The 19,526-nt window shown below is 37.0% G+C and overlaps 1 protein-coding gene across 1 annotated transcript in view; it reads left to right on the forward strand.

Moving 5' to 3' along the window:
* Window positions 1–19,526, forward strand: part of Gfrl (Glial cell line-derived neurotrophic family receptor-like) — a 231,230-nt gene that overhangs the window by 159,865 nt on the left and 51,839 nt on the right. Inside the window, exon 3 of the mRNA XM_073089799.1 lies at window positions 18,709–18,879. Coding sequence (XP_072945900.1) covers window positions 18,709–18,879 — 171 coding nt within the window. The remainder of the gene's footprint in view (window positions 1–18,708; window positions 18,880–19,526) is intronic.

Consider the following 19,526-nt stretch of genomic DNA (forward strand, 5'->3'; position numbering starts at 1 on the left):
ATTCGGATATACGCAAGTTTAATAGCCTCGACGATCACTCGTCCCATTGCTGTGGACTGATCTCTTATAAGATTAAGGGGTCATAGTCCACCACGCTAGTAAATGCGAATTGGTAGACTACAGAGACTTCATTTTTCAAACAGCTTCAAGTGGTGGCACACTGTAGACTTATTTCTGTTAGTATTAAAAGCTGCTGTGTTCTGGTTCGAAAGGTGTTGCAAGGGAGTGACACTTATATGACGTATTCCAACTTATTCCTAAAATGGAAACATTTCAGTGACAAATCCTGTCTTATTTGTAGTTGATAAGAGCTGCACAAGGGTTGTAGTGGCCACTAAAAGTCAGGCTAAATACTAGCTCCTTGATTTCTACTGTCTCTTACATGAGATAAAAATAAATACCTACCGCAAATATGAATGTTATTCAAAAACAGATAATAAAAAGTTAGAGATTTCCAATAACTTTTAGTTGAAAATTCATTAGTTCTATGAATTTGAGCGAAAACAAACCTAAAATAATAACAAATGGATGTTATTTAAAGCTTTTATTTGCTTGCATTCAGCTCTATAAAGGTTTTCGTAATTAAAACTTTGTTATCTCTACAAACTAGATGTCAATGTAGAGTTCAGCGGCATTCATTAGACTAAGTTACATTATGCATCTAATATAGAGTTCTGAATGGCTTGCTAAAAATATTTTATAGTCTGTAGCACGCTAACTGTATGTAACGCCATCTGTTATCATAATTTGTATACTAAAGTTGTTAAAACCTTTCGTGAATGAATTACGGGGACATTTGCCACTCCTATTTAACGATGTTAAGGCCCATGTATAAAAAAACACATATTGCACGACTCATGATGCGAAGCATCAGAGAGTGCTTTACGATCGAAAAATTTTTTTCGCTTCATTTTGGCGGCTATTTTTATTATTATAGCCTTGATAGTTCACGGAATCAAGATATTTTGCATACTATTGTCGAGATAATTTAATTGAGATTAATTCCATACTTTTTAAAAATTGATTTACTGCAATAGATTTGGAAAAAAAACACCAAAATAGGTCAAAAAAATTTCCTGTCCGTCATGTGTGAAACCTGAAAACACTGTAACTTGTGAAAAAAACCATCATTTGAGTTATTTTTTTTTTATTAAATTCTAATCGACGATTGTATGTCACTGAATGCGAATGATTAATTAATTCAGTGTCGTTTAATTGCAATTAATAAAAAACTAAAACTAGAAGACTGTATATCTATAGATATTATGTACATTTATTCCACCAGGGGCGCTTGTGCAGTACCTTCTTCCTACTACAGCTGTTTTTTCGGCAATTAATTTTGAACGACTTAAGTTTTTTTCATTTTTTTTATATTTCATAATTAAATGAGCATTATGAGTCGTGCACTTTTGGATTTTCCAAACTTTTTTTTTTACAATGGGTATTTTAACAGGCACGGCCAATGTGCCTCTCGTGAAGGTGGTAGGTAATCTTAAAGGTTGTCCCCGTAGTCCCGAGACTCGGGACTAGAATAGGGGTACGGTATCCCCTGGCTGTCGTAAGAGGCGACTAAAAGGGGGCATCCGGGGTTGCAGGCGGCAAGAGTGGGAGCTCGACCCGTCCAGCAAGTGACCCCGGGAAGGACGGCAGTATGTGTGGTCGCATACCGTCGTAAACACTACATGTTGTGGGAGGAGCGAAAACTGCTCCCCCAGGGCAGAGCCCGATCGGGACATCGCACTTGGAGGACTCCGGTTGTGTTCCGTCGGAGATCCAGGAGTTTTCGACCAAGCGTTGAGGACAGCCACCGGGGAGATTTAGTGCGGTAAAATCCCACGTAACCCGGCGTCGTTCCCACGTCGTCGGGTACCTTGAAGATTTCCCCCTCGTAAACAAAAAAATAAAGGTAATCTTAAAGGTAGCACTACACCACGTGTAGTGGGTAATAACTCTTAAGTAACAATCCTTAGGTAATAATTCAATTTGGGTTAAATATAACTTACACTTCAAATTTCAAACTAAACTTTCAATCATTTATTTTTTTTAAAAGAATTCATTCTTTTAGAATCGCCCGTATCCTCGAAATTTGTAAGGTGTGTGAGGTCAAAACTACACTACGAAACTAAACTAAGAAGTAAGATTTGAAGGTTGTAGATCCTTTTGTGCGATTGCGTAGACACCACTGCCACACCTATTTCTACCTAATAACAGCAATGTTAGGCGCTGCTGTGTTCCGGTTTGAAGGTTGTAGTAAGGGAGACTGACTTTTCCGAGGCGTTCCAACTTAGTCCTCAGGGGTAGCGGCGTATCTGTGGCCGACCGCAGGTGGGAATATCTAATCCTATCTGGGCAGTAGCCACTTACCATCACGTGGACTGTATGCTTGTCTGCTACTCCTATATTAAAAAAAAAAGAAAAAAACACCTGTTCTGTCTAATAACAGATGTGTTAAGGGCTACAGTGTCCCAGTATTATTGAGAAATATTATCCGAGGCATTCCAACTTAGTTCTCAGGGGTAACAACCCATTTGTAACCAACCTTAAGTAATAATAATAATAAAATCATTTATTCGCGGAAGTTGGCTACATGCACACATAAATTACGTTTGCTGCTCTCGGAGGCTCCAAAAAAAAGCCAGATTTACTTTAAAACTAATTTAATTATATTAAAATTACAATAAAACTTATATTTAAGGCTAGTGATTCCTATCTAAGTTGGATGAAGAATACACATTTTTATGTTACAATAATTAAGGAAAGTATTGATTGGTAATTGCGAAATTGCTAATGTGCAATAAATCTAGGTCTAAGTCGGTGACTCGCCAATGCACGTGTTGGTAGCGTCAGCGATCCTCTTAGGGCTGCTATACGTAATTCCTCCACCCCCAGAGCGGCAACTATTTTAGAACGCTTAGTGAGAATGTTGCCGGCATCTTTCCAGAAGTATCTTCCTTGTTATCTTCTTCTTTACTGCTCTTTTTCTTACAAGCCCCAAGCTTGTACTTGTAGAGGATGATAATGATGATAACTATACTTCCGATTGACAGGATCGTGTAAAATGGTAGAGTTGTATGATAAACTACATCAGAATAATGATGCTGTAGTGGAGTCTGTGCCATGATTCTCTCCTGGATGCCGTGCAGATCCTGCAGGTTAATGGAGTTCAATTGGATATGCGTTGCTGGTGAAGATTGGATGCCGATGCTTTTCGTGATTCCGGTCAGTTTCAGGGGCTGTCCTTCTATCTCGTCGTTGTCATTTACTATTGTGAATTCCTCGGTTTTTAGTTGACAGCTAACTGGAATCGTTGCTAGATAACTTCCATGCACTGAGATGTAATCAACTCGACCGCAGGAAAGTTGTACTCGAGCCTGGTGTGGAAAGGATAGCACATAGTGTCGATCATCTAGCTTCTCCATGGCCTCCCTTTGTAGGATGACTTTGGCGAATTGGCAAGATTCTTGAAGATGTTGGCTGGTTATCACCTCCTGGATGCAGTTATTCTTGCTACGGATTTGCAGGTTGACTAATTCGTCACAGAGATACCAGGAATTGAGCTTCGGACATTCTGTCTCTATGTACACGAATGTCTTCTCGTTAGTTGCTATGAAAGGAGAGGGAGGAATGAGGCCTTGGTTGTCTTTATTAGGTGCTATTGCTAACTTAAAAAGCTCATAACTATCTTTAGAAATTATTGGAAATTTAAAAACTATAACTATCTGTTTATTAATGTAAAAAGAGCCTGGTTTAATGATGTCATAAAATTCTCTTAATTCTAAATCTGGAATATAATTACTACCGTATAAAACTCTAACTTTATTCAACATATACTGCAATACTTTTATATCAATCATAGAATGATGGGTTGTGGATAGGTGAATAAAAGCTAAGGTATTTTCAATTCTTAAAAGTTCTTGCATTAAATCCTCTGTATTTTCACTAATTATTTCTAAGAGTTGAGCAAATCGAGCATATTTTATTAAGCTTGATTCTCTATATGCATCGCTATTTAAAATTAGATATAAAGTTTCGTTAATTTTTCTCTGGTTATCTACTAACTGTGTTAACGCTTTATTATGGCTAACCATCCATTCTTTACTTAAACTAATATGACCATTAAATTTTGACAACATCTCATCTTGATTATTTTGTAACGATTTAATAGCTTCATTATACTTGAGGGCGTCGCTCTGATCAAGGTTTCCAGTTATGCCTTTTATGACGGAGCCTAAGCTATCTACAAGACCTCTTTTAGCTCGGTTGGGCTCTAACGTCTGCAATTGATACAAAACCTTGTCAAGTCGGTCGTAGAGGTAGTCTATTTGAAGTTCGTACAAAGTAAAAGTATCATTAATAAGTCGGTTTTGGTAACTTCGCAACTGAGTTTGTATAAAGTTAATTTTGTCTTCTATGTCTTTCAAATTAACATATTGCAAAAAGGTATGATGGTGGGTGGTCAGTCTCATGGTTCCAAGTCGGTAAGGAAGTAATCCTGGTCCGTCAGCAAGGCTTTCCAGTTTTATGTCCAGATCCCAGATCATCTGGGCATTTAGAAGTAGAAGGATCAGGTGTTTCATCTGGTTTTCTCTGGTGCTTCGATGTCTGGAAACTCCTCCTGTGTCGCAGCAGGTCCGTAGATTCTGGATACTCGATGACGGGGCTGGATAGCCACCCGGGTGACTCGCGACGCGATCTTCGATATTAGATGACCTAGCTAACGCGAACCGGCCCGCGAGTATCCTACCGACTGCGCCAATTACGTTTGCTGCTCTCGGAGGCTCCAAAAAAAAGCCAGATTTACTTTAAAACTAATTTAATTATATTAAAATTACAATAAAACTTATATTTAAGGCTAGTGATTCCTATCTAAGTTGGATGAAGAATACACATTTTTATATTACAATAATTAAGGAAAGTATTGATTGGTAATTGCGAAATTGCTAATGTGCAATAAATCTAGGTCTAAGTCGGTGACTCGCCAATGCACGTGTTGGTAGCGTCAGCGATCCTCTTAGGGCTGCTATACGTAATTCATACATAAACATATTAAAAGTAAAAATAAAAAAATAAACAATTATATAAAAAAACCGCAAAAAAAGAAACAATAATTAAACACAATAAAACCTAAAACAAAGTATAAAAAAATAATAATTTAAAAACAATAACATAAAAATTTTGACAAGTGTGCTGCAGCATAACACCGCGAAATGGTTCTTAATAGGTAAGTAATAAATCAATTTGGGTAGAAAATTTCAACTTCAACTTTCAAAACAAAGTTTCAACCATTTATTTTGGAAAGTCTATTCTTTTAGAGTCGCTGATATACCCAAAAAATGGAAAAAATACACGCAATTATATACCTATACACCTGTTTTCGTTTGTAATAAACACGCAACTTCACATAAACAGCTAGGCAACCAATTACCGAAACAATACAGACTAAACAAGGGAGCTTTGCCCAGGGAAAGAATTATTGCTCAATACACCGTCGCCCCTGAACTGAACAATGGAATGTTTTGTTTAGTTGCCTATTCATCTTGGCTAGTTGCCTGAACTATTCTAATGTTACTTATCATACAATGTTATTATTATAAAACTTCAACAAAAGTTTTAGTGGGAATGTTTTGACAAAAGAACATGCCCTTGGCTGGATTATCAAGGTTAGGTTTTGTGTGGCTTTTCACCAGAAGTTTGTGACGTAACTAAGCGGTATTATCCCTCTGTGGTTCGACTGCCGAGATACCACCGTCCCACCTATTTCTCCCTAATAACAGCAGTGCAGTGCTACAGTGCTCCAATTTCATTTGGTATTCATGTAGAGACACATTATTCGCGGCATTCCAACTTAGTCTTCAGAGTTAACAACCTATTTGTAACCAACCTTAAGTAATAAATCAATTTGGGTAGAAATTTTCAACGTCCACTTTCAAACGTTTCTTTTTTAGAAAATGTCCACCCTTTGAAGACCCACTGTATACTCAAAATTTCGAAAAAATACACGTTGGGGTATGCTTATTTGTTTCGTAATAAACACGCAACTTTACCGAAACAATACAGACTAAACAAGGGAGCTGTGCCCAGGGAAAGAATTATTGCTCAATACACCGCCGCCCCCGAACTGAACAATGGAATGTTTTGTTTAGTTGCCTATTCATCTTGGCTAGTTGCCTGAACTATTCTAATGTTACTTATCATACTTTTGTTGAAGTTTTAGTGGGAATGTTTTGACAAAAGAGGATGCCCTTGGCTAGATAATCAAGATTAGTTTTAGTGTGCCTTTTCACCAGAGGTTTGTGACGTAGCTAAGCGGTGATATTGACGGAAGATATGCTAGTTAAGTAAGAATTAAGGGTGCTACATCCCTCTGTGGTTCGACTGCAGAGATACCACCGTCACACCTTTTCTGCTTAATAACAGCTGTTTACCAATTTGATTTGATATTGTTACGGTGACACATTATGCGAAGCTGTTCAACTTAGTCCTCAAGGGTATCAACCCAACTGTAACCAACCTTAAGTAGTAAATGTATTTGGGTAGAAAATTTCAACTTTAACTTTCAAAGGTTTCTTTTTTAGAAAGAGTCCACTCTTTGAAGACCCACCGTATGCTCAAAATTTCGAAAAAATACACGTTGGGGTATGCTTATTTGTTTCGTAATAAACACGCAACTTCACATAAACAGCCAGCCAACCAATTACCGAAACAATACAGACTAAACAAGGGAGCTGTGCCCAGGGAAAGAATTATTGCTCAATACACCGCCGCCCCCGAACTGAACAATGGAATGTTTTGTTTAGTTGCCTATTCATCTTGGCTAGTTGCCTGAACTATTCTAATGTTACTTATCATACTTTTGTTGAAGTTTTAGTGGGATGTTTTGACAAAAGAACATGCCCTTGGCTGGATTATCAAGGTTAGGGTTTGTGTGGCTTTTCACCAGAAGTTTGTGACGTAGCTAAGCGGTGTTATTGGTCGAAGATGATCTAGGTAAGTAAAAATTAAGGGTGCTACATCCCTCTGTGGTTCGACTGCAGAGACAATACTGTCATACCTTTTTCTGCTTAATAACAGCTGTATTACAAGCTGCTGTTTTCCAATTTGATTTGGTATTGTTACGGAGACACATTATCCGAGGCTTCTCAACTTAGTCCTCAGGGGTAACATCTGTAACCAACCTTAAGTAGTAAATATATTTGGGTAGAAAATTTCAACTTCAATTTTCAAAATAAAGTTTCAAATGTTTCTTTTTATAAAAGAGTACATTCCTTTAAGATCAGCTATACACTCGAAGTTTGTAAAAAATACACGTATGTGATTATTTTCTTTCGTAATAAACACGAAACTTTACATACACAGCTAGGCAACCAATTACCGAAACAATACAGACTAAACAAGGGAGCTGTGCCCAGGGAAAGAATTATTGCTCAATACACCGCCGCCCCTGAACTGAACAATGGAATGTTTTGTTTAGTTGCCTATTCATCTTGGCTAGTTGCCTGAACTATTCTAATGTTACTTATCATACTTTTGTTGAAGTTTTAGTGGGAATGTTTTGACAAAAGAACATGCCCTTGGCTGGATTATCAAGGTCACTTAGCGTTATGCTTGATAAAAACTAAAGTAGGCAACTAAGATTTGAAGGTAGAACCCATTGTGGTTCGAGTGTGGAGGAACCATTGCGGGTTCCATTGGGCGGCAGTAGCCACTTCTATATTCCAATCCTTAGATCGCATCTCATATAAAAAAAACACAAACCTTAGCTATCAGAGTTAAGCTAACCGTAACAGTGAATATCGCACATCTCTGGTGGATAGACACCCTTAAACTAGAATCTAACCTTAGCTAGACTCCTATACATCCGTTGATATACTATTTATATCGAGTCTGTCATAGATAAGTACACAAAGACAACTATAAAAACACCCAGACCCCAGACAATTGAACGAGGGACGTCCTTGAGGGCTACTTGGATCGTCCCACATCATGTTAAGACCCTATATTAAGTGCTGTAGATATAAAATTGACGCTTACAATACGATACTAACAGTACATTGCAGTACTTATCACGTCCAATACGTTACGTCACCACACAATCACGCTTAAATAACATCTATAGAGCCGTCTACACACTTGAGAACCCTCGCCGTCACTAGAGGATCCTTGACGGATTTATCCGCACAGTGGCCTGCGATACGCAGATCTGTACCCAGCTTTACGGCACTTACTCGTATCATGAATATACTTTCCGTGTTCTATGTTATGATCCCATTTTGAGTTCGGTTAATATAAAATTGACGTTTACAGTCTGAGACTAACATTGTAATATTACATTACTCGTATCACGTTCAATACGTTACGTCACCCCACAATCACGCTTAAATAACATCTATAGAGCCGTCGACACACTCGAGAACACTCGCCGCCGCTAGAGGATCCTTGACGGATTTATCCGCACAGTGGCCTGCGATACGCAGATCTGTACTCAGCTTTACGGCAGTTATCATGAATGTGTTTTCTGTGTTCTATGTTATAATACCATATTGTGTGCTGATAATATAAAATTGACGACATTTACAGTACAATACTAACATTGTAATATTACAGTACTCGTATCACGTTCAATACGTTACGTCACCCCACAATCATGCCTAAAAACATCTATAGAGCCGTCGACATACTTGAGAACACTCGCCATCGCTAGAGGATCCTTGACGGATTTATCCGCACAGTGGCCTGCGATACGCAAATCTGTACCCAGCTTTGCGGCACTTATCAGGAATATATTTTCGCTTTAGAATGTTTGTCAATTCTTATTGAAATTCTGCTTCAACTGGCAGGATACAGGGAAATTCTTCTTCAAGACCATAATAAATCCATTATATTGTTACTATGATTCGTATTTGACTATATTATACCAACTTTTTTCCCCTATTGCTTAATAGGGTATTAGGTATGAGTTTAGGGCAAGAATTTTCTAAAATCTATTCTAAGGCCTTATCTAAAATCTCCTATTAAAAAAATCATGTTTCTAGGTCCATGGATATACATTTTATGTGAAAGCGTCTATCAAACTATTCGCACTTGTACGGTGTAGTAGACTATTGCTCATACTTCCACACTTTGATAGGACTTTCACACTTTCCACACATTGAGACTTATACCCCGCAAAATGACTGAGTAGCAGACGAGCATGCAGTCCACCTGATGGTAAGTGGCTCCTGCCACCCATGGACATCTGTAATCAACCCCAGATAGGATAGATATTCCTACCTGAGGTCGGCCTACCTGAGGTCGGCCAACGCCTCGGAAAAGTCTGTCTCCCTTACCACACCCTTCAAAACTGAACACAGCAGCGCGTAACACTGCTGCTATTAGGCAGAAATAGTTGTGGCGGTGGTGCCACCGGAGTCGAACCAGAAAGTGTTCTACTACCTTTAGTATAACCAATTAAGCCAAAGTAAATCTACACTAAAATCAAAAATGAAAACGTACCCAAAACAAAAAAGACCATTCATCATAATATAACGGTGACCTAAAATTTTATCCGCGCCACGCATTTTATTCATTTTTCCGCTAGAAGAAGGGGAATTGGTGAGTAGTTCGGTAACAAAGAACAACAATGGACGGTATACAATGCGGCTGAAGCAGGTCACCCCACTATCGATCACACTTGATTTTATTTCAGCCCTAAAGGTGGGTATCCACTGTGTTCGCGCTCCGTGCTCCATGTAGCTACAACGCCTTGTTGGGAGACGATATGCGCACTTCTAAAGGACCGAACGCAATGCAGTCCACCGGATGATAAGTGGCTTCTGCCGCCCATGTACATTAACAGAGACAAGAATAGATTCCTACCTGAGGACTAAATTGGAACACTTCAGAAAAGTATGTCCCCTGACCAAACCCTTGAAACCAAAATACAGCAACGCTGAACAATACGAGTCGACCCACAAAGAATCTACCAACTTCACCTTACGTTGTTAGCTCCAGAAAATTCCAACATAAACCGCACGGTGGGTACGCAAACATAGTGGATACATAGCTTTAGACTCGTTTTATCAAGAACCAACGAGTACAAGTTCATAGAGATGAAGTTGATCTCTAGTATTCTACTAAGACTATTAAACGATAATTCACTACTGAAACTAATGTGTCTCTGGATACAAGACATTTGTACTTGATGTAATTGTGTGAGAGTCGGCGGACTATCTGAATCCCCACAAGAGATGAGGTGAACCAACTCCACAGAAGTTATTTATACAACGTAGACAACCATTAAGAGAAATATTCAAAAACACTCAATATTTTACCACAGGCTGTACAACAGGTAAATTCTTACAAAAAAGCCAAGATCCATACGCCACTTCTTATACAACAATAAACGTCCAAATACCAAAAACCCTACAAGACCCTAAAATTCAGTCACGTTAAGCTCGGCCTACTCTTGACACCCAGCACAATGAGATCGTGACAAGGGACTGACCGGGGCACGCCATTTTGTCACACGTAATGCCTTAAAATTCCCTACATTTAACGCTTCTTAGCAGCTTTTGTCGTCAAAAAAAGGTCCTTTCTACGAGGAATCTGAAACAATACCGCCTGACAGCGAACATCTATCTCAATTAGCAACGTTTGAAATACACCGCCGACTTATCAACGTCGGACGAAAATGAGCGGAACCAAAATTGGACGATTCATTCCGAACGGTAAAAAGCTATAAATAGGATTAGTACGAATAAAATTAATTGCATGTTTAAAATGTAAAATATAAACACATTTAACGCAATGTTACCCATAATACTCGTAGGTACTGATAAATCAATAAAGTAATATTCTGTAATCCGTCAGATTTGGGATATCTCGAACGTTCCACTAGTTGTTGCTTTTGCGCAGAGCGCGGTGGCGACCCAGCTTTAGACTCTTTTTAGCACGAATATACAACTAATTTTATTTAAATGACCTTATACGTCCATTGTAATGACCATTTTCCATCAGGAGGACTGTATAAAGCACATAGGTTCCTCATACAACATAAATGAGCACTAAGCGAAACCAAATATTTCAGATAACAAATTTTACCAGATTACCTTGAAATTTTCGACTTACAAAAAAGCCAAGATCCATACACCGCTTGTTATACAACAATAAACGTCCAAACACCAAAAGCCCTACAGGACCCTAAAATTCACTCACGTTAAGCTCGGCCTACTCTTGACACCCAGCACAATGAGATCGTGACAAGGGACTGACCGGGACACGCCATTTTGTCACACGTAATGCCTTAAAATTCCCTACATTTAACGCTTCTTAGCAGCTTTTGTCGTCAAAAAAGGTCCTTTTTACGAGGAATCTGAAACAATACCGCCTGGCAGCGAACATCTATCTCAATTAGCAACGTTTGAAATACACCGCCGACTTATCAACGTCAGACGAAAATGAGCGGAACCAAAATTGGACGATTCATTCCAAACGGTAAATAGCTATAAATAGGATTAGTACGAATAAAATTAATTGCGTGTTTAAAATGTAAAATATAAATACAATTTACACAATGTTACCCTTAGAACTTGTAGGTACGGATAAATCAATAATGAATATTCTGTAATCGGTCAGATTTGGAATATCTGCGCCATATGTACGGGACTAAACATTTTTTTTACACCAGTAAATAAGCTGTCATTCAGTATGAAGTTTTTATGAAAATATGTCTTATGGACCTTTTTACAGCTTCTTAATGCTTTCTTTCTTAATAGTAGTTTAACGTTCGCAAGAGTTCTGCAAAAAATCTGCTTTAAATAAAAAAAAAATCAAAATCAAATCAAATCTTTATATTTGAGTTGATTTAAAATACTAGCCTAAATATACTATTATTACCTTTCATTTGACTAATTCGAACCAATTCGTTTCGTGAGTGACAAATCGAGGTTATAAATGAAGTGACATATAAATATAAAACCTATTCATAGAAATCTGAAACCTAGAACTTGTATTATTACTGGGCTTAATTCATATTCTTATCATTAAATTAATCGTATTGAATTCATATACTTTACTATTCAAATTAACTGAAAATGTAACGTGACGAATGTTACAAATGGGACAATAAAGTATTAAGTAATAAATCATGTTACAATATTTAAGCAAATAAATCAACTATAATCTGAAGCAGTTCAATGCAAGCAAGCAAAGTCAAGCAATATTGGGCGCGGTCAAAAATTGGATGGGCGATCACTGGTGACTAAATTTCATGAGAGTTTTCATGCTTCTATCCGAAATAAGTAGCAATCGTTACACCCTGACAGAAGTCTTTATAGGGATTTGAAATAATGTGACAAAAATTGATAATTTTTATTTCGCTTGAAATCCAAATATTTTCCTACTGAGGAGATAATAGTGCTAAGGAACCGGCGACGTATTAGCGACTCCACTGATATGGCAAATGTCCATAGGCGATGTTAACTGCTTTCCGTCAGATAACACGTTTGGTTTATCGAGAGGCTCAATTATAAAAAAAAAAACTTAAATAAATTGTAAAAAAAGCAATTTATTTCAGAAATTCACATCTAATACCCATATTAACTGCCGACAAAAAATCTCAACATTCGTTCTATAAACCCTATGTAGTATAATTTATTACTCAAATAAATTACTCTCAGGGCATAGCAACACATCCATTAACCGAATTATTTTCCAAGTGCGCAGCAAACCTAAGAGAAAGTACAGGAAATAATAACTTCTAAAATCACGGAATTGCTTCGCTTTACCTTAATTAATGTTTTTCACAGAGACTTTTCGCTGCTCTTAAACCGAGCTGCGTGACTAACTAGTTTTCCATTTCGGAAATGTATATTGGAGTGTCACTTAATATTTAGTTAGTCGCCAACCCATTATTGTCCCACTGCTGGGCACGGGTCTCCTCTCGAACTGAGAAGCATTTTAGGCCATAGTCCACCGCGCTACCCTATAAATACCCTAGCTAGCGTATTGATAGACTTCACACACCCTTGAGATATTTTTTTGAACTCTCAAGCGCGCAAGTTTCTTCACGATGTTTCAAAGGTGGCTACTAAAGTACTAAATGACGAATGAAGGCCAAAATAAAATACTAGTGATCAGGACTTAAGATACATCCAATATTCTAACATCGGATAAAAAGGACAAGTTTTAGCCTATTCCTAACGATTATGACTATTATTCCTTTAATTTTATTTATTATTACATGGCATCCACAAGAAGACATAACTTCAAATGTCAAATCATAATTTTAATTTAAAACGTGTTTATATAATAAAAAATATACTTGGCGACTAGCTATTGTACTAAGAGCTTATTAATTTAAACATTACTAAAACATAAAGCTTTTTACACATGTAGAGCCTCAAAGGGCTGTAAATGTTTTCAACTTTCATTAACCTAATGACATGTGATGCAACTTGTACACTCGGACTCGAAAATTTAGAAATTAAACGTAATAAACACAAACATAACATAAAAGTTAATAAAGTAGCATTAAGCACATTTAGTGAACTTAAAATAGAACAAAACAAAAATATCCAAAAAATTCAAATCATCAACTTCAAATGGGATTGAAGTAAGGTCAACCGCAGCTATGTTGGTACTCCTGATGACTAAATTAGAAATCTTTATAAAATTGTCTCTGCCATTCTACCCCCTTCAAATCATAACACAGCAGCAACTTAACATTCATGTTATCAGAAAGAAAAGGCGTAGTGGTGATGCCGTCTTGTCGGATAACATAGGGTTCCTTCATCCATCCATCAGATTACTAGTCCACTGCTGGACATAGGCCTCCCCTAATCTACGCCACTCCGACCGGTCTTGAGCCGTCTGAATCCAGCCGTTACCCGCCGTCCGCTTCAGGTCATCAGTCCACCTGGTCGGGTGGCGTCCTGTAATCCTTTTGCCGAAACGTATAACATAGTGTATAACATAGGGTTACACTAACTTTATTATCTGTCTAATTTAAGATAAGATTTAAGGTAATTTAACACTAGGTGAACTTTTAGGTACTTTTAAAGACACTGAAGGAATATAGAAAATATCATGTTAAATTGTTGCCAAATATCCTACTAAATTACTGAAAATAAGTGATAATTTATTTACAATATATACAATTTACTTACATACCTATTTAACGATGAAAAATAGTGCGTAATTGAAATTTGAAAATAGAACACTCAGAGTGATTCAAAACAGACTCTCAATTATTATCACCAAAGCCTAATTAAAAACATACCTCAAATATAATTCCACATTAATACCAAATATAATTATACATACATCAAATATAATTCTACATTAATTCCAACTTTTGCACGCTAACTGTACAACAAAAACAAGTTAACTATACACAGTAATTAATCTAATGTACCGCGCAAAATAAAAGTATCATCTCCCCAGAGACGGCACGAGCGCTATCGTAAACAAATACGACGCGGCTAATGAAATACGAACGCACGGGATCGACGTTTACGATATGCGACACGCGTATTTTTCAATTGAAAACGCGTAAGGATTATTACCTTCCTTTTAGTGTAAAATATGAGAACATCTATGTACGCTAAATCGTCTGTTCAAAGTGAAGGAACGACGAATGTGGTCTGAAACTGAATGGGTAATCATTAGTAACTCAATAAGCTAAAGATACTATTTTAAAATGAAGCAACGCCGAGTGCGATCGAAAATGAAATGGGTTAGTAGCTCAATGTCAGTTGTTCGAACCTGGTTGTTATAAAAGAATAGCCTTTTCGAAGATCATGTGGGTGAATTAGAGTCCGTTTATATTTAAAGACACAAAACGTGTCACACGCGGGCCTTGACAGACAAAACATACGAGTAGTGAAGAGAAACTTGTGTCCAGCAATAGAACGAAATTACCAATTGCGTGCTATTTGTAGTACCTATCTATACGATTTATGGTTAATTTAGAACCCTCCCACTACTTGAGCACTTGTAAAAGACTCTAAAGATAATAAAAGTATCATCTCCCCAGAGACGGCACGAGCGCTATCGTAAACAAATACGACACGGCTAATGAAATACGAACGCACGGGATCGACGTTTACGATACGCGACACGCGTATTTTTCAATTGAAAAAACGCGTAAGGATTATTACCTTCCTTCGTTTTATTGTAAAATATGAGTGAACGTTGTCTCTGTTCCCTTATTTTTTACAATTACAATTTAACTTTACTTGTTTGTATAGGGTGCGAGTCGAATATTACAATTGTATTTACCCGATTGACCCGAAATTTTGCACACGTTTGATTTAGGCGATAATGCTTGATTATTAAAGTGAAGTTATCCTAAAATCCAATATGGCCGAAGCCCCAAGACGGCGGGCCAATTTTTATGCACTCCCATGATATAAGTGTCAAATGAAAGTATATTCTAAAATGAATACGAAGAACACAGCTTGTAAAGTTAAGTAAATTGTACATATCAGTCGTTTTGTCTGACATGTCACGTGTCCGATACGCTCTGTGTCTGTCGAGGTAAAAGTACATATCCGTTAAAGCACCCGACATGGTAAGTAACTAATACTTTAGTTACCTCGTAGGTTGAATATGCTGGTCAAGCGTAGCAAAGTGAGTCTTCTAATAGGGAAACGAAAGAATATTTTTTAGGCAAAACTGGAAATAATGCATGAAAAAACTAGTTAGAAACTCAATAACAGGCGCACAATTCTATTTCTATAAATATATTTCCGGAGACCCATTTGTTTGGGTCTAAATATTTACGTCAATCACAATAAGTTAGTAGGAAAACTATTCGTGGAAAATTGTCAAGTTGTTCCGTCTATTTTCGTCGTAACATTCGTAATGGAGACGAAAATATAAAAAACGTTGGTTTAAGTATACCTTTTCATTTGGGGTCGGGGAATTATTTCATGGAACAGAGTTTTATTGTGACTGACACAGTTGTATACCGTACTAGTGTAATAAACGTGGATGTCGGTTTGTTCGTTCAGTTTTTACAGCTAAGGAAATAAATTATTTATCTAGCTAAGTATGTGAAATATTATAGAGAAAATCATTGTGCTTTTAAAAAATACGTAAAACGTAAATATACTATAAAAGATACAGGTTTTAAAAAAGGTTTTTAGAAAATATTTTCCTTCTCCTTCTCAGAAAACCATATTTGATACCCATATCATGGAGGACGGAGGTGCATAAAAATTAATTGGTCCGCCATATCTACACTAATATTATAAAGAGGAAAACTTTGTTTGTTTGGTTGTAATGAATAGGCTCAAAAACTACTAGACTGATTTTAAAAATTCTTCGAAAGCGTTATCTACGAGTAACATAGGCGGTACAACGGCGGTACAAAGTTTGCCGGGTCAGCTAGTTAGATATATAAAGACGTCACTAAGATATACGTAGATTGTAATGTCACCCAAACCAAACTTGTATGCAAAATTGCAGCTAAAACGATTTAGGTTTCAATATAACTGGTTTAAATTTAAGTTGCAAATTTGACCCGTCCGTATAAACGTACTAACAAGCCAAGCTAAATAATAGCTTAAAAAAGCAAAATCAAAATTCAAATCATCAATCATTGATCATCAATTTGAAATCGTTTATTTATTTTTATTACATTACTAAGTAAAAATAATACTCCTTAGCACTTACCATCGTTTGTATTAACGTGCGCTGAACAGTTGAACAGCGCTATTTTAGCCAATAGGGGTCACCCATCCAACTCACAACCGCGCCCAATGGTACTTAACTTACTAGATTGATTACGACCTCACAATAAATTATATTACAATAAAAAGGAATATTATCTGTAATCTTAATCCTCTATTCCATTTACCCATCATTATATCATTTATTACAAGTCACTCCACAAACCGTCTCTCTAATTTAATTCTCTGTCTACCCTTCTAATTTGGAGTTTTCTGTCAGGAGGAGGAAAAAATATTACTCTCGCGGTCACTCCCTAATGGTGGCTGACAAAAACCCTTCTAATTCCCTACCATAATCACGTGTATTGATTGTTCTTACCATTAGACCAGTAATACACTCTCGACGAATGTAATGTTGCAACGAATCTGACAGAAAATTTTGAACAACTTTTTAAGAACGCCAACTTTTAAAATCCGATCTACTACGATTTATTTACGATTACGATTTACTTCATCACAACACAAAATGTATGAATATAATTATGTAGAAAATTTATTATTATCATAATTTAATACGAAAATTATCCAATAAAGTCATTTTACCTACACTTTAGTAAACAATTGTACACCATTTTTAATGCATTTTTTTTTATTTATCTGTGCTTAAATTTTATAGATGGTACAGATTTAATCTTATCCACGACCACGACCACGTGACCACGATTATTTTTCCTCATTGCTATGTAGGTATTATAGAATTCAATATATTTGTGATAAATTACGTAGGACTTTCGTACTATTTAAGTATGTATCTATTCATGATACCTATGTCATAATTATGAGCTGCGTTCTGATTGTATATTTAAAAAAATCTTCAACGTGAGTGTGATTGCAGCATTATCTTGCTTTGCGGTCTCTTGTTAGGGCGGGCTTACAAGGTCGACGTTAGATTCCTTTCCTAACCTTTCGTTTTCCTCTCGTTTCTTTGAGCGGTGGGAAATTTACTTTCACCTTTGATGTGGAATTTAATTTAAGAACAATGATCAAGTATTTTCATGCTGGATATGCGGGAGTGGGGTGGATGCTTTTTATTTTTATATTTAAAAGAAAAGAAGACGACTCTTTGAAATAACCCTTTTATCATCATCATTATCAACCCATTACTGTCCCATTGCTGGGCACGGGTCCCCTCTCAGAATGAGAAGGATTAGGACATAGTCCCCCGTGCGCGAATTGGTAGACTTACCACTTAACCACTAGGCTATCACTGGCTATCACCCTTTATAAAAGAAAATAATTGAGTAAACAATTCATTAATATTCAATTATTCAACTCAATTCAATTAACCAATAATAACATTTAAGCATTTTTTCCAAATTTAGCCAAAGTGTTCCTTTTTATTAATTAACCGAAGAATGTGGTAAAATACCGGTTTCTTGTAAGAGTTTTTTATTACTTGTTGTTATATCAAAAAGTTTTTATCCGTCTCCTAAGGTTCTATACAATCCATTGTAACTAAAGAGTACCCAAATATGTCCCCTAAACACATATACACAAGAAATCGTCGTAACCTTGTTACGAGTAGTAATGGAAAACACGCCGCCCTACGGAAAACTTCTACGCTGTTATTTTCCGATAAACCAATCATAAGATTGGTGTTAGTTGTATGTATATGTGCAACTAGTTAGAAGGTGGTAGAACCCTTTGTGGTTCGACTCCGGCGGCGGCACCGCCACACCTATTTCTGCCTAATAACAGCAGTGTTAGGCGGTGCTGTGTTCCGTTTTAAAGGGTGTGGTAAGGGAGACATATTTTTCCGAGGCGTTCCAGCTTAGTTCTCAGGGGTAGTGGCGCATCTGTGGCTGATCTCAAGTAGGGATATCTAATCCTATCTGGGGTTGATTACAGATATCCATGGGCGGCGGTAGCCACTTACCATCAGGTGGACTGTTTGCTAATTTTCTACTTCAATAGTATAAAAAGCACAAAAAATAACAAAGAAGAAAGTAACGACAGTCACATATAAAATGTACCTATATAAATTTCCTTGTTACAGTGGCTTGCTCAACGGTGACTGTTACGAAATGCCAGGCTGCGCTGCGGACTCTGCAAGCCTTCCCGTTCTTTAAGCCGACGTGCCTCTGTCGAGAACCGAACGTGGATCCCGAGTGCAACTCCTTCCGCGACTTCCTGTTCGACCATCCCTGCGTTTTCGTGATGAAGAAGGGTTTGTATCATTTGCAATTAACTATTTTAAATTGTGTATTTTCTGTAAAAAAATGTTTTACTTTTCTTTTGCACCGTTTCCTACAAAAATATTTACGCCCCCATACGTATTACCATCAACACACGTTTCCCTCAAAAACGAAGCATCATTAGGGTAAGTTGACTCTACGACAGTTAATCTTTAAGTCCTACCAGTACTAGTATAGTAGGACTTATCATCGATCCATCATTGTTCCACTGCTGGGCACGGGTTTCTTCTCAGAATGAGAAGGATTATGCCATAGTCCACCGCGCTGGTCAAGTGCGAATTGGTAGACTTCACATACCTTTGAAAAACTTTTGTTTCTGTTTTATTTCTCAGGTGTGCAGGTTTCCTCCCGATGTTTTCCTTCACCGCTTAAGCAAGAGATAATTAATTAATTAATAAGTGATTATAATTAATTACTGGTTGGATTATCGCATATTTATTCCACATTGTCTTATTCAGCAGATTTTCAATCAACTTATCTATTACAAGTAATATTAATTACATTATAGTCGGAGTTAGAGCTCAAAAATTATCTCTAATAATTTAATTTCTTAAGCTACCAATACTTCGAAAGTTAGTTAAGAAAATTAGTTTCATCTTTGATAAATCTTAGCTAGCTT

The sequence above is a fragment of the Epargyreus clarus genome, unplaced genomic scaffold (genome assembly GCF_041222505.1).
Source record: "Epargyreus clarus isolate Ecla_fem2 unplaced genomic scaffold, WU_Ecla_fem_2.2 ptg000031l, whole genome shotgun sequence".
In the NCBI taxonomy this organism is placed as follows: Eukaryota; Metazoa; Arthropoda; class Insecta; order Lepidoptera; family Hesperiidae; genus Epargyreus; species Epargyreus clarus.